This window comes from Salmo salar, chromosome ssa16 (assembly GCF_905237065.1).
Source record: "Salmo salar chromosome ssa16, Ssal_v3.1, whole genome shotgun sequence".
NCBI lineage: Eukaryota > Metazoa > Chordata > Actinopteri > Salmoniformes > Salmonidae > Salmo > Salmo salar.
Genome location: NC_059457.1, coordinates 43,985,549 through 44,002,158, shown reverse-complemented (window position 1 = coordinate 44,002,158; position 16,610 = coordinate 43,985,549). Strand labels below are relative to the sequence as shown.

The 16,610-nt window shown below is 42.5% G+C and overlaps 1 protein-coding gene across 2 annotated transcripts in view; it reads right to left on the bottom strand.

Moving 5' to 3' along the window:
- Positions 1–16,610, bottom strand: part of LOC106573924 (paralemmin-1) — a 69,173-nt gene that overhangs the window by 24,416 nt on the left and 28,147 nt on the right. For both annotated transcript variants that reach the window (XM_014149386.2, XM_014149387.2), the window contains exons 2-3: positions 14,051–14,096; positions 7,840–7,920 (exon numbers count right to left, since the gene is read on the bottom strand). In XM_014149386.2, coding sequence (XP_014004861.1) covers positions 7,840–7,920; positions 14,051–14,096 — 127 coding nt within the window. The remainder of the gene's footprint in view (positions 1–7,839; positions 7,921–14,050; positions 14,097–16,610) is intronic.

The window sequence follows — 16,610 nt, the reverse complement described above, 5'->3', positions numbered from 1 at the left end:
ATAATATATTATATTTTCTATATTGCTTATTTAGCATATTCTTATTAAAGGCCCAGTGCAGTAAAACATTTGATTGTCCTGTGTTTTATATATATTTCCACAATATGTGGTTGGACTAATACTGTGAAATTGTGAAAATGATGATAATGCCCTTTTAGTGTAAGAGCTGTTTGAAAAGACCGCCTGACATTTCTGCCTGTTTTGATGGGATGGAGTTTTGTCCTGCCTGGTGACATTACCAGGCCTGCCTAGTGACATAATTAGACCAATAAGAAAGAGAGTCCCAAACCTCTCAGTAAGATTTCTTAATTGTTACCCAGAAATGATTTGATATTGAGATAAAACCGGCTGCATTGGGCCTTTAACTAATATCATAATAGCTACCTCAACCAAAAGGCCTGAAGAGTGTAGGCCATTTGTCACCGATAAACCCTAGAGCATGGCTCATCTGTAAAAGAGACCTTGGTCTGAGCATTACTCCCGGTCACAATAAAGGTTCAATATAAAAATAGGGCCATGCCATAGATTAGCTATAGACTACACAACACAATAACAAAGATATATTTAATCCTGATGAAGACTGAGGGTTGTAGATCCCTTAATTGAATAATGAAGCTCACAATGTTACCGTATGATTTAAAAAAAAGCCCCATCCACTCTACTGTCTGCATATGCTCTAATAATCCTTCATAAGAACATTTCAGATCAGAAACTAAGAAAAACAGAGCATTGTCTCAATTGGTAGTAGCCAGGTCATCCTCAAAGGCAGATCATGTGCTTCGGCTAATAAAATCAAAGTGTGTTGTTTGGCTGCCATCCAGTAAAGTGAAGGGTTTCCTGCATGCTACTCTAGTGACCTCACAGTGTTCAGCAGGCCACATCTTTGAAGATTCTCTCTCTCTCTCTCTCTCTCTCTCTCTCTCTCTCTCTCTCTCTCTCTCTCTCTCTCTCTCTCTCTCTCTCTCTCTCTCTCTCTCTCTCTCTCTCTCTCTCTCTCTCTCTCTCTCTCTCTCTCTCTCTCTCTCTCTCTCTCTCTCTCTCTCTCTCTCTCTCTCTCTCTCTCTCTCTCCTCTCTCTCTCCTCTCTCTCTCTCTCCTCTCTCTCTCTCTCTCTCTCTCTCTCTCTCTCTCTCTCTCTCTCTCTCTCAATGGAATCTGGATAAGGAATACACAACATAATACATTTCCTTTTCTAGTCTTGGTGCGTACCAACCATTAGGTATTTATGTGTAAAGAGAACTCCTGTCATGATCAGTTTCTATATCCCTGCCACCTCTCTTTGATGACACAAGGAGAGAAAATCTGCTGTCACAATCCTCTCTACTCCACCTCTCTAATGTCTATACGCTCTCTTCTTGTCCTTCCTCTTCTTTCTCTCTCTCATCCCTCTCTCCCTGCCCCTCCCCTGGTGAGCTCTATGATTGGGTGACATCATCGCTTGTTCACACCCTTCCACGCACGCACACACACACACCATCGCCCTGGCGGATGCAAGAGGACAGCCACAGCCGATCCTGCACGTGTGACCTGTGTTTGAGCCATTGTTCCAGCGGAGCAGGATGCCCCTTAAACAAGCAACACACATACAGTAGATGTGTGCATACTCATAGACACACACACACACGTGCATACTGACACGCACAGATACGGTACACATACACTTACACTCCAACTGGGATGGTCAGTGAAAATATTGTTTCATTAATTTGTAAAAGATCAGATCAGGGGCACAGTTAGCTTCACATTATACTTTTTTCTACAAATCAAACATGATCAGAAGATCAAAGTTATGTGCAAGACACTGTAATAGCTTCTCAATATCCTTGTCATATTTCCAAATGGACTATTGGGAAATAAGCAGGAGTTGAACTGAACTGAAATTGACAGAAAACTATAACTATAAGAAACAAGCTGCATTTTGTGGTACTGTGAGTCCCAAAGGGACATCCTTTCCTGTTTTGCTACCATACTTCCTGTGTCCAACAGGGGCCATTTCTATTTGTATTACTCAACTGAGAAAATGGATTGAAATTCAATTAAGAAATCGAAAGTATCTTTATCGACAATAATGGGCCAATGCAAATTGAGTTGAATTTCAGTCCGTTTCATGGACTGATTGAGTTGGGAGAGCATTGACCTTTCGCAGCCCTGTTGTCCATCCTCACGACCAATAGTCTATACTGTACACATCCCTGCACTAATCAAAAATAAACAGAAATAAAACAATGTCTACTGTGAGACTGAAAAAAACAGAATGCAAACACACTGGTCACTTAACATAAATATGTGTTTTACTCTAACATGCTTAATGCCTGTTGTGTTTGCCACTGCCTGTTCACCCCACATCATCCAGAAGGCGAGGTCAGTACAGGTGCATCAAAGCTGGGACCGAGAGACTGAAAAACAGCTTCTATCTCAAGGCCATCAGACTGCTAAACAGCCATCACTAGGACATCAGAAGCGGCTGCCTATAGACACAGATTAGGAATCACTGGCCCATTTTACAAACGGATCACGAGCCACTTTAATAATGTTCCGTATCTAACATTACTCATCTCATATGTATAAACTGCACTCCACACTATTCTACAGTATCTTAGTCACTTTTAAATTGTGTTAAAATATTGCATCCCCCATTTCATAAGTATATACTGTATTGTATTCTATACTACACCACTGACTGTTAAACAGCCATCTCCAGCACATCAGAGGCTGCTGACTATAGACATAGATTAGGAATCACTGGCCCCTTTAAGGAAATGAAACACGAGCCACTTTAATAATGTCTCTATCTTGCATTACTCATCTCATATGTAGAAACTGTACTCTATACTATTCTACGGTATCTTAGTCCCTTTAATTGTGTGTAAATAGTGCATCACCCATCTCATATGTATATACTGTATTCTATACTAAGCCACTGTATCTTAGTCCAATGCTGCTCTGACATATATGTATATACAGTGGGGGAAAAAAGTATTTGATCCCCTGCTGATTTTGTATGTTTGCCCACTGACAAAGAAATGATCAGTCTATAATTTTAATGTTAGGTTTATTTGAACAGTGAGAGACAGAATAACAACAAAAATATCGGGAAAAACGAATGTCAAAAATGTTATAAATTGATTTTCATTTTAATGATGGAAATAAGTATTTGACCCCCTCTCATTCAGAAAGATTTCTGGCTCCCAGGTGTCTTTTATACAGGTAACGAGCTGAGATTAGGAGCACACTTAAAGGGAGTGCTCCTAATCTCAGTTTGTTACCTGTATAAAAGACACCTGTCCACAGAACCAATCAATCAAGCAGATTCCAAACTCTCCACCGTGGCCAAGACCAAAGAGCTCTCCAAGGATGTCAGGGACAAGATTGTAGACCTACACAAGGCTGGAATGGGCTACAAGACCATCGCCAAGCAGCTTGGTGAGAAGGTGACAACATTTGGTGCGATTATTCGCAAATGGAAGAAACACAAAAGAACTGTCAATCTCCCTCGGCCTGGGGCTCCATGCAAGATCTCACCTTGTGGAGTTGCAATGATCATGACAACAGTGAGGAATCAGCCCAGAACTGCACGGGAGGATCTTGTCAATGATCTCAAGGCAGCTGGGACCATAGTCACCAAGAAAACAATTGGTAACACACTACGCCGTGAACGACTGAAATCCTGCAGCGCCCGCAAGGTCCCCCAGCTGAAGAATACATATACATGCCCGTCTGAAGTTTGCCAATGAACATCTAAACGATTCAGAGGACAACTGGTGAAAGTGTTGTGGTCAGATGAGACCAAAATGGAGCTCTTTGGCAACAACTCAACTCGCCGTGTTTGGAGGAGGAGGAATGCTGCCTATGACCCCAAGAACACCATCTCCACCGTCAAACATGGAGGGGGAAACATTATGCTTTGGGGGTGTTTTTCTGCAAAGGGGACAGGACAACTTCACCGCATCATTTGACGGGGCCATGTACCGTCAAATCTTGGGTGAGTACCTCCTTCCCTCAGCCAGGGCATTGAAAATGGGTCGTGGATGGGTATTCCAGCATGACAATGACCCAAAACACACGGCCAAGGCAACAAAGGAGTAGCTCAAGAAGAAGCACATTAAGGTCCTGGAGTGGCCTAGCCAGTCTCCAGACCTTAATCCCATAGGAAATCTGTGGAGGGAGCTGAAGGTTCGAGTTGCCAAACGTCAGCCTCGAAACCTTAATGACTTGGAGAAGATCTGCAAAGAGGAGTGGGACAAAATCCCTCCTGAGATGTGTGCAAACCTGGTGGCCAACTACAAAAAAACGTCTGACCTCTGTGATTGCCAACAAGGGTTTTGCCACCAAGTACTAAGTCATGTTTTGCAGAGGGGTCAAATACTTATTTCCCTCATTAAAATGCAAATCAATTTATAACATTTTTGACATGTGTTTTTCTGGATTTTTTTGTTGTTATTCTGTCTCTCACTGTTCAAATAAACCTACTATTAAAATTATAGACTGATCATTTCTTTGTAAGTGGGCAAACGTACAAAATCAGCAGGGGATCATATACTTTTTTCCCCACTGTATTCTTAATCCATTCCTTACTTAGATTTACGTGTATTTTGGGTATATGTTGTGAAACTGTTAGATATTACTTGTTAGATATTACTGCACTGTCGAAGCTAGAAGCACAAGCATTTTGCTACACCCGCAATAACATCTGCTAAACACGTGTATGTGACCAATAACATTTGATTTGGATTTGAACAATCGCTTCTTCATCCATTTCATTGACCACAGAATGACAAATGAATCATGTCTTTTCAGAGTACAGATTGATAAAGAACGGAGTTCTTAGCCCTCTATTTGGACAGAGAGTGTGTGTGTGTGTGTGTGTGTGTGTGTGTGTGTGTGTGTTTATCCTGACGTGTCATTGCCATTTGGTGGCCCACTCCCCTGACTATTAGTGTCCTTGAGTGGTTTCCGGGGACCAGTCCCTTCCTTTAATCAGCGACTGACCTTTCTTAACAAGGGAACCAGCAGAGCCTGGCTACAACAACATTCTAACACACGGTCAGGAACATGCTCTCAAGAGAGGGGACCAAACATTACACCATACACACAAGTCATCACTATTTAGCAATTGTCTTTGGATGTGTCCGATTTGTATGTTTGTGTAGTTTTTATATTCCAATACTTGTATTAATGTAATCAGTGGTTCTATTTCTACACTGACTGTTAGGCAATGGGCCTCTGTAGCTCAGTTGGTAGAGCATGTAAAATGTGTGAAAGCATGATAAAAGCATCTGCTAAATGGCATATGTTATTATAATAATTATTTTATTTCACATTGATCGAGAGGACCAATGAGGATTCAAAGATGTTATCATGGGCGGGGTTAGTGTGTGCTGTCAAATTATTTGACTGGGTTTGTCAAAGGTAGGGGTGTAGAATGATACAGGTCACCTAGCCAACTGCACAGGCAACACACTGCTATTGGTCAGCCATACTGGTCTGTATTCACTCAACATTCAGCTTCCTGCATCTCTCTCTCTCTCTCTCTCTCTTTATATCCCCTCTCTTTCTCTCAATTCAATTTCAATTTAAAGGGTTTATTAGCATGGGAAACATATTTACATTGCACAGTAAACATTACACTTTTAACAAAATGTTAAAAGAATATAGACATTTAAAATTTTATATTATTGGCTATGTACAGTGTTGTAACAATGTGCAAATAGTTGAAGTATGAAAGGTAAAATAAATAAACAGTTTGTATATTTATCTCTGTTTCTATCTATGTATATTCTCTCTCTCTCTCTGTTGTGTGCCTGCTGACTGGGCAGTTGATCTCCATGGAAACGGCTACTGAATCCAGTTTTTGGATCTTATCTCTCTCTGGCTGGCCGGCTGGCTCCTCTCTGCTTGCGTTGGGATAGCTGTATTAGCTGCCTCACTAATGACTATGTATGCGGCCCAAATGACACGCTATTCCCAAAATGGGCCCTGGTTAAAAGTAGTGCACTATTTAGGGAATTGCTTGCCATTAGGGATGCATCATATGTGGAGTCCTGCTTACTATCCATTCATGCTCAATCCATCCATTGGACAAACAAACAGAAGAAAATAGAACAGTAGTAGAATCCAATATGGAGATTGGTTCAAGTCAATCTACTAAAAGGGTTTACTCTTGTTTCAAAAAGTGAATTATAACTGAAGTGAATGGTAATTGTAAAGCGATGAAAGTGTATGTTTAAATGTTTCAGAGGCCACAAACTGCAGTATAAGAAACTGAATAAAAGCAAAAAGCAATGCAAGCAAAAGCGACGACACCAAACCAAATTTCCAATATACAACAATGCAGCTAAAGTAGCTGAAAGTAAAGCAGGACAAGACAATGCGGTGCATATTTAGCAGGGGAAGTGTGTCTTTTTCCTGCCCCAAAACAGGATGTCCTTTTAGCCAAACTGTTTGGTATTTTTATTCTTCTTCCGCTGTCTGAGCATAGAGCTTCCTCTGTCCAGCCATGTGCCTTCAGGACCCTTGAATACACACATTCTCACACACACACACACACACACACACACACACACACACACACACACAAACAAACACACGCGCACATATGCATGCACACACGCACACACACGCACACACACACATGCACACGTACGCTTATGCAAACACACACACACGCGTGCACACACACATACACCCTTTACTGATGCCCAGCGCACAAGTTCAATTCTAGCAGCCCCAGCCAAGTCCTTCAAGATCTCAGAGTGCTCTCCTGCTATGCCTATTCTATAGGGACTCCCCTCTACCCCTCTAGACTTTTAGGACTTGATGCCCAGTTCCTGCCAGGCCCTACTGGCACGGTTAACGACCACACTAAAATCTGATGCATCAACACAGCACTCATAAATAAACAACATATTAAAAAGAAAGGGCGTAGGAAACCATCACACTCAATGCAATTTCAGCTATTGGACCTCAAGTTCATTAAAAACCCAGACCTCATTAAAATGTCTGAATAGCCTTACCAGAGCGTGACGTAGCAGAGCATGACGTACCAGAGCATGAAGTACATGAGCATGACGTATCAGAGCATGACGTACCAGAGCATGACGTCCCAAAGCATGACGTACCAGAGCGTGACATACCAGAGCATGACGTATCAGAGCATGACATACCAGAGCGTAACGTACCAGAGCATGACGTCCCAAAGCATGATGTACCAGAGCATGACGTACCAGAGCGTAGCGTACCAGAGCATGACGTACCAGAGCATGACGTACCAGAGCATGACGTACCAGAGCATGACGTACCAGAGCATGACGTACCAGAGCGTAGCGTACCAGAGCATGACGTACCAGAGCATGACGTACCAGAGCTTGACGTACCAGAGCTTGACGTACCAGAGCATGACGTACCAGAGCATGACGTACCAGAGCATGACGTACCAGAGCATGACGTACCAGAGCATGACGTACCAGAGCATGACGTACCAGAGCATGACGTACCAGAGCATGATGTACCAGAGCATGACGTACCAGAGCGTAGCGTACCAGAGCGTAGCGTACCAGAGCATGACGTACCAGAGAATGACGTACAAGAGCGTAGCGTACAAGAGCGTAGCATACAAGAGCATGACGTACCAGAGCGTAGCGTACCAAAGCATGACGTACCAGAGCGTAGCGTACCAGAGAATGACATACCAGCTTTCCCCCAACCCCCAGTTCCCCCTTGTCCCCCCACCACTCAGTGTCTCCCCAGTCCCCCTCAGTGTCCCCCCACCCCCCAGTGTCCCCCACCCCTCAGTGCCTCCCTTCCCCCAGTGTCCAATCATGTCCCCGGTCCCCCTTCTTACCTTGAGATGTGAAAGCTGTCTCCTGTCATCTTCCAGCTGCCTCTTCTTGTTCTCGATCTCTGTCTGCCTCTTCCTCTTCTCCTGTTGTTGCATAGGGAAAACACTGTCATTATCAGGGTAGAAGACGGTCAGTTTGAGGAAAGACAGTCAAGGTAAAGAGGAAGCATGGGCAGAGTAGAGATGATATGATCACCCTAAGAAACATTGGCAACCTGTTCTACCCCTGTAGGTTCCTGTTGCTCAGTGGATTGGGGCATAGTGCCAGCAACACTAGGATCGTCTCCGTTTTCTAGTAAACAGTGACATAACAGTGAGTAATCAGTGAATGGTCCATTATGGCACTAAATGCCCAGTGCAACTGATATTTGGCCTCATTTGTTTGTGTCTTGGACTCCTCAGCTGGAATAAAAACTTAAAAACTCAAACTTTCATCTACTAAACACCAGTACTAACCATATTCGAGTATGTACAGAAATATACAAGAATACTTTTTATTCTCGTGTGTATTTACAGAGAGGCTACTGTCCAGACTGTCCATTCAATCTCCTCAGTAAATACAATCTACCACAGGTCATAGTAATAGAGAAATGAAAGGTCCACACTGTTAGAAGAGCTACAGTCCTGACACAGACCCTGTGGCTGTAGTGGCCAACTACAGAGATGATTTACTAGGCCATTCCACTCTAGCAAGTACAGAGGAAACCATAGACACTCTCCTCCTAAAGAGCTGTCCTGTTCAACAATTACATACTTTGGCATGTGTTGTGTCACAGTGTCCCTCCTTCAGGCTTGGTATTTTGACATGAAATAGTTGTTTGAAAGGGCATTCTAGGCTGAACTTCATACAGTGCTGGATAAGGTGACTAATCTAAATCAATATGTGCTCTATGTTGAGTATACAGAAGGTTTGCTGGATAGAAATGTTTTACTTGAGGCTATAGGAACACATGGCGTGACTCTCTTATGCCCCAAGATGACTTGGACTTTTTCAAGTCCTTATATTCAACCTCCCAAACACACACATGAACAGATGCACGCAAACACACACACACATTTTAAATACTTTATTTGAATCCACCAATCATATAACATCAAGACGGATTCAAACATTTAAAGGTTCTGCGATACAAGGACACTTAAGGATACAAAAAGCACCTTGTCCACACAGCTAGGCTGCCCTTAACGGCTGAAACAGAGCAGTACCTTGCCAGTTACTTTGCCGTAGTCTGAGACAGGTGTGCCATCTGAAGGCCACATACCGTAAGCCTATGTACGTGGCCGAGACTGACAAATATCAGTTCGCCAACTTGCACTTATATCCCAGGCTGTTCAAGCGCGGTACAAGGGGCTGGATCAGCGGCCGGATCCATGTAACAATCAAATGAGCAGCCCACTTCCAAAATGTTCTTCCCCCACAACAACACACACATACACATGCACACAATGAGCCGTGCATTTCTCATTGTGCCAGGCAAAGGAGGCTCCGAGGAGGAGGAAGGGGAGGACCATCCTACTCAGTGAATTTAATAAAATAAAAACAGTGAAACATTTTAAAAAGTTAGGCTTTTTGTATAAAACTATACTAAATTCACTCCCGTTCAAAAGTTTGGGGTCACTTAGGAATGTCCTTGTCTTGTTTTTGTCCATTAAAATAACATCAAATTGATCAGAAATACAGTGCAGACATTGTTAATGTTGTAAATGACTATTGTAGCTGGAAACGGCAGATTTTTTATGTAATATCTACATAGGCGTACAGAGGCCCATTATCAGCAACCATCACTCCTGTGTTCCAATGGCACGTTGTGTTAGCTAATCCAAGTTTATCATTTTAAAAGGCTAATTGATCATTAGAAAACCATTTTGCAATTATGTTAGCACAGCTGAAAACTGTTGTTCTGATTAAAGAAGCAATAAAACTGGCTTTCTTTAGACTAGTTGAGTATCTGGAGCATCAGCATTTATGGGTTCGATTACAGGCTCAAAATAGCCAGAAACAAAGAACTTTCTCCTGAAACTCATCACTCTATTCTTGTTCTGAGAAATGAAGGCTATTCCATGCGAGAAATTGCCAAGAAACTGAAGATCTAGTACAACGCTGTGTACTACTCCCTTCACAGAACAGCGCAAACTGGCCCTAACCAGAATAGAAAGAGGAGTGGGAGGCCCCGGTGCACAACTGAGCAAGAGGACAAGTACATTAGAGTGTCTAGTTTGAGAAACAGATGCCTCACAAGTCTTCAACTTGCAGCTTCATTAAATAGTACCCACAAACACCAGTCTCAACGTCAACAGTGAAGAGGCGACTCCGGGATGCTGGCCTTCTAGGCAGAGTTGCAAAGAAAAAGCAATGTGTCAGACTGGCCAATAAAAAGAAAAGATTAAGATGGGCAAAATAACACAGACACTGGACAGAGGAACTTTAATTCATAGGCTTGGTTGTAACAACCTCATGATGGGTACAGGGAAAATGTGAGTATCATGTAGTAGCCTAAACCTATCGATGTTACATTGAACTGAGTGAATGGAATATGAATGACAGTCATTCAACATGCTGTAATAGAAATAAGGCCGTTTTCATAAAACAATGTATCTTCCTTAAATTTAAACAGCACCAATCGCAACTGGTGGCAGGGTATTATGTTTAAAAGATCTGGCCATACTCTCCATGACTTCCTCTCTGCTCTGTCTCCAGACAAGCCAGCTCCAAGCCAGCTCCAAGCCAGCTCCAAGCCAGCTCCAAGCCAGCTCCAAGCCAGCTCCAAGCCAGCTCCAAGCCAGCTCCAAGCCAGCGCCAAGCCAGTGCCAAGCCATAGAAATACAATTCACAAGCCTGCCAACTAAACCCCAATCAAAGACAATCCACTTGCCCCTAAACCCAGGCAATTGTTGATCAGAGAATAATTGGATAGGTGTGAGCAATATGGTTGAAACTATCAGCCTATTGGGGGTGGGGGGACACTGGAGAGTGGGGGAACACTGGGGAGGTGGGGGGCATTGGGAGTAGGGGAACATTGGGGGTGGGGGGACACTGGGGGGTAAGGTAATAAGTTATTGGCTGAGCCTTTCACATGCCAATGTGATAGCCAACACCTCGTTCTATCCATCTTTGCTCTGTGTTGGATAAACTGGCCCTGTCTGTGATTGTTTTCTCCACATCTGTCTCTGTCTCTGTTCCCCTCAGTTTTTTTTAGCACAGTATGAAAATGCATGTATTTCCTCCCTCTCTTCATTCTGCATAGAGCTGCCACTGCATAGCTTTTGACAAGGTAAGCTAGGAATCCAACTGTAACTTTTCAGAAAGTGAGATATTTCTTATTCACGCTACAATCCGATCTCAGATCAGTTCTTCCCTGAGTGAGCCAAAATGATAATGTTCCGCAAGCTTGTGAAAAGCTGTGATAAAGCGGTTTCACCCTGCTCCTGTTTGCCCACATTAAACCTAGCTCTCTAAACCTAGCCATAGGAAATGCATTTCAAAACAGTCTTAATGGCACTGTAGTTATGTTTCTCTTCCTCAGCCAAAGGTGAAGGATTTAATATATCCTCGGCTTCATCACCCATAGAGTAAATCAGTGTATTAACTTGAAATGCCACATTTTTCAAGTTTAAGCCTGAAGCTACTCTGTACCTTTCAAATCTATTTTGGCCCGTTTTGAATGTCTCTGGGGGATTCGGCTACTTCAGCCACACTCGTTGCTAACAAGTGTATAAACTCGAGCACACAGCCATGCAATTTCCATAGTAAACATTTGCAGTATAATGGCCTTACTAAAGAGCTTAGTGACTTTCAACGTGGCACCGTCATAGGAAGCCATCTTATGATGGATGCCATCTTTCCAACAAGTCAGTTGGTCAAATTTCTGCCGTTACTGTAAAGTGGAAATGTCTAGGAGCAACAACGGCTCAGCCACGAAGTGATAGGCCACACAAGCTCACAGAATGGGACCGCCGAGTGCTGAATCTTAACGCTACAACGTAGACGATTCTGTGCTTCCAACTTTGTGGCAACAGTTTCGGGAAGGCCCTTTCCTGTTTCAGCATGCCCCGTGCACAAAGCGAGGTCCATACAGAAAAACGGTTGGTTGATACCGGTGTAGAAGAACTTGACTGGCCTGCATAGAGCCCTGACCTCAACTCCATCGAACACCTTTGGGATGAATTGGAATGCCGACTGCGAGCCAGGCCTAATCGCCCAACATCAGTGCCCAACCTCACCGATGCTCTTGTGGCTGAATGGAAGCAAGTCCCTGTAGCAATGTTCCAACATCTAGTGGAAAGCCATTCCAGAATAGTGGAGGCTGTAATAGCAGTAAAGGGGGGACCAACTTCATATTAATGCCCATGATTTTTCAGCGGCAGAGACTGGGAGACTAGTCAGGATCGAGGGAAAGATGAACGACGCAAAGTACAGAGAGATCCTTGATGAAAACCTACACCAAAGCACTCATCACTTCAGACTTGGGCAAAGATTCATCTGCCAACAGGACAACGGCCCTAAGCACAAAGCCAAGAACAACGCAGGAGTAGCTTGGGGACAAATCTCTGAATGTCCTTGAGTGGCCCAGCCAGAGCCCGGATTTGAACCCGATCAAAAATCTCTGGGGAGACCTGAAAATAACTGTGCAGCAACGCTCCCCATCCAACCTGACAGAGCTTGAAAGGATCTGCAGAGAAGAATGGGAGAAACTCCCCAAATACAGGTGTGCCAAGTTTGTAGCGTCATACCAAAGAAGACTCAAGGCTGTAATCACTGCCAAAGGTGCTTCAACAAAGTACTGAGTAAAGGGTCTGAATACTTATGTTTTTTTTATTTTATACATTTGCATACATTTCTAAAAATCAGTTTTTGATTTGTCATTATGGGGTATTGTGTGTAGATTGATGAGGAAAAATAAACAATTTAATCAATTTTAGAGTAAGGCTGTAATGTAACAAAATGTAGAACAAGTCTAGGGGTCTGAATACTTTCCGAATGCACCGTATATGTTTTATTGTCACATACACTGGATAGGTGCAGTGAAATGTATGTGTTGTTTTACAGGGTCAGCCATAGTACTACAGTGAAGAGTGGCTCCCGAGTGGTGCAGCGGTCTAAGACACTGCATCTCAGTGCTAGAGGCATTACTGCAGTCCCTGGTTCAAATCCAGGCTGCATCACATCCAACTGTGATTGGGAGTCCCATGGGGTGGTGCACAATTGGCCCAGGGTAGGCTGTCATTGTAAATAAGAATTTGATCTTAACTGACTTGCCTAGTTAAATAAAAGGTTAAAGATGGCTGGCTCAGTTGGTTAGAGTGCAGAGTTTATAACACTATGGTAGTGGGTTCAATTACCCTGTGGGCAGAATAAGCTAAATTATTTTACTATCGTTATGGAAGACATAGGGCTGATAGAAAGAGAGGGGAGGGGAGTTGAGAGTTTTGGCACGAGGCTGTATTGGAAGTGAGTGTTTGTTAGCATTTTTATTTACAGTGCCTATTTAAACTGTGCAGTCTGCAGCACTGGGTCTGTCTGTAGGTTTTGCTCATTATTAAAAAGGGTATGAATTAAATTGAAAGAATGAGAGAAGTAGACAGAAAGAGAGAGATGGAGGGAGAAAGAGAGGTAGGGAGAGGGGGAGGGAAAAGGGTGGGTAGAGGAAGGGGGAGCGAGAGATGGAGGTAGAGATGGAGGTAGAGATGGAGGTAGAGATAGAGACAGGTGAGTACCCCTCTCCTCATCCAGGCAGAGATAGAATAAGGCAGAATCTTTAAAGATAATTGAGTGTGTGTGTGTGTGTGTGTGTGTGTGTGTGTGTGTGTGTGTGTGTGTAGGGCAGATAAAGACATAGCGAAAGATTGTTAGAAGGAGAGCAAGATGGAGGAGAGGAGAGAGCGAGTTTGGGGCTGAAAGACACGGGCTTAGGAATGAAAGGTTTTAATTATCCTTCCCAGTTGGTAAGAATGAATGATTAAAGCCGCAAAAGATGAATGCGCTCATGGAACACCCTCGGAAATGAAACGTGGATGAGGAAATCTCCAATAAAAATCCATCAAACCCAAACCAGTCCATCTACTACTGTATACAAGCATATTAGGTGCTGCAATCGTTTCCCTGCTCAGTAATGTAGGAGTATGTCAATCTGTGTAGATTGTACTGTATAGAAAGTGTTTTGAGGGTGAGAGTGTAACAGTGTAACACATGTGGGATGATGATCTCATCACTTACCGCTATAGCCTGGATTCTCTCCTGCTGTGACAGCCCCTCAGACATCCTGCCAGAAAGAGAGAGACAATTGAGAGAGAGAGAAAGAGAGAAAGAGAGGGAGAAGGGTAGGGAGAGAGAAAGACAGTTAGGGAGAGAGAAAGAGAGGGAAGAGAGAGAGGGAGAAGGGGAGGGAGAAACAGAGGTAGGGAGAGGGGGAGAGAGGGGAGTGATGGAAGGGTGGTAGAAAGAAGAAAATGGTGGGTAGAGGAAGGGGGAAAGAGAGATGGAGAGAGAGGGATGATGTTTAACACGGTTAACGAGAAACCCACAAAACAATTGGCCGTGAAGACAACATTCTGAAGACACAACCAGTCTAATAGGTTTGTGTTCTTAGATACTATGGGTCTCTTTGCATCTGAAACATGTTGATGTTGAGAAGTATGGGTAAGGCCAAGTTAAGTTTCTTCCACCCATGGTTACCTTAATTACAAACTATTAAATTAATTTCACAAACAGACATTAACAAGCATCTCACGCCCTCTCCTTTGATTACAAATGCACAGGAGTAGCCCCATGTTGCCAAAGCACTGAGTCAAATTAATGCCAGTCAGTAACACTTCATAAATCAAAAGAACAAGCAAATCATGATACACACACTACAGAAATGATAGGGCCTAGGTATTTAGGATTTTAGAAAATTCTCTCCTTCACACACAGAGACACATACACCAAAGAGAGAGAGAGTGAGTGAGAGAGAGAGATCTGGATTTCATCCTCCAGTCTCATTGATAGATGTAAAATCCCATTCCCGCCGGTCAAGCATTTTACTAGAGAGCAAACACATGTATGCATCTATGCTTTCATACCTGAGGAATTCAGAACATTTATACCTGAGGAATTCATAACTTTCACACATGGGGAATTCAGAACATTCATACCTGAGGAATTCATAACATTCATACCTGAGGAATTCAGAACTTTCATACCTGAGGAATTCAGAACATTTGCAGATCAGTCCCATGGCTGCTTAGCTTTCCTACACACATTTCATAGATACACTCAGTCATATGTGTATGGTTTATAGTCCTAAGTGTATGATTAATAGTAATTTTTGTTTGTTTAATAGACATGTGTATGGTTAATATTCATATGTGAATGGTTAATAGTCATATGTGTATGGTTAATATTCATATGTGAATGGTTAATAGTCATATGTGTATGGTTAATAGTCATGTAGTCATGTGTGTATGGTTAATATTCATATGTGTATGGTTAATATTCATGTAGTCATATGTGAATGGTTAATAGTCATATGTGTATGGTTGATATTCATATGTGTATGGTTAATATTCATGTAGTCATATGTGTATGGTTAATAGTCATATGTGTATAGTTAATATTCATGTAGTCATATGTGTATGGTTAATATTCATGTAGTCATATGTGTATGGTTAATAGTAATATGTGAATGGTTAATATTCATGTGTGTATGGTTAATATTCATGTGTGTATGGTGTATGGACTAGAGCTACATTAGGACCCTATAATTTGTTCACGTCACTGACTCCTGATTAAGAAATAAATACAATAGTAAAGAAAGTAACACCTTGTATATAGAACTCAATATGTGGAATGAAGCCAAAAAATGACAACCACACAAACGCTGATTCTTTGGCAACAGCACAACTTATCACTACCCACACAAGTTATTTGATTTAAGAAAACCATCAAACTTACTACCACTCTCTCAGGACCTTCAAGGAAAAATTGATTCATCAAATAGATAGAATTATCCATGCTGACAGCCACCTCATTCTTTCTCATGTTGAGATCTTTGTGGGGAAATAAGGATGCCCTTGAACAGTCATCAGTCACCACACGAGGAAATCCCATTTATTTTACCAAACAGAAAGAATGATGTCGGGCAACAATATGCTGTATAATTGATAATAATTCTCCATCATATGTCAGGCTAATTGATTCCAGAATTGGTCCCCACAAGGCATCTGGCCATGATGCGGTCTATCCACAAAAATGTTATGCCACATTTTCACACATTCATACACATTAACACACAGTGAATCCCATATGTTCACACTTTACATGAAGTACCCTATAAAACCTATGTACCATATTTACCTCGTACTGTAGATACAAATTACTTACAACTGTTGTCCTGTTTGCGGTGTATGTTATTACACACATTTTAACCTTTATATGCATTATATTTGTAACCAAACTCAAATGAGTTGTAGCTAAGTCTATCCTTAGTCCAGAACTGTTTAACTGAACCATACATTGTGGAAATCACAGCAGGGCCATGTTATCAGAAGTATTCAGGATTGGTCCTCTCTCTGACAAGTTAGAGTTTGGCCCTGGATTAATTTTGCTCCTCCATGTTGCAGAAGATTATTGATCTTCCATGTCTATTGTGCAGCGACCCTCATCTCTAGGCTCCTGTTCTCATCTCTGATAGGTCAGAGTAAGAATGCCAGAAGGACAGCCTCTCCTTGACCTTTCAACCCCAGAAAAAGCACATAAAAAGGACAATCAGGCCTCAAGCAGCAAATGGCCAGTAGCT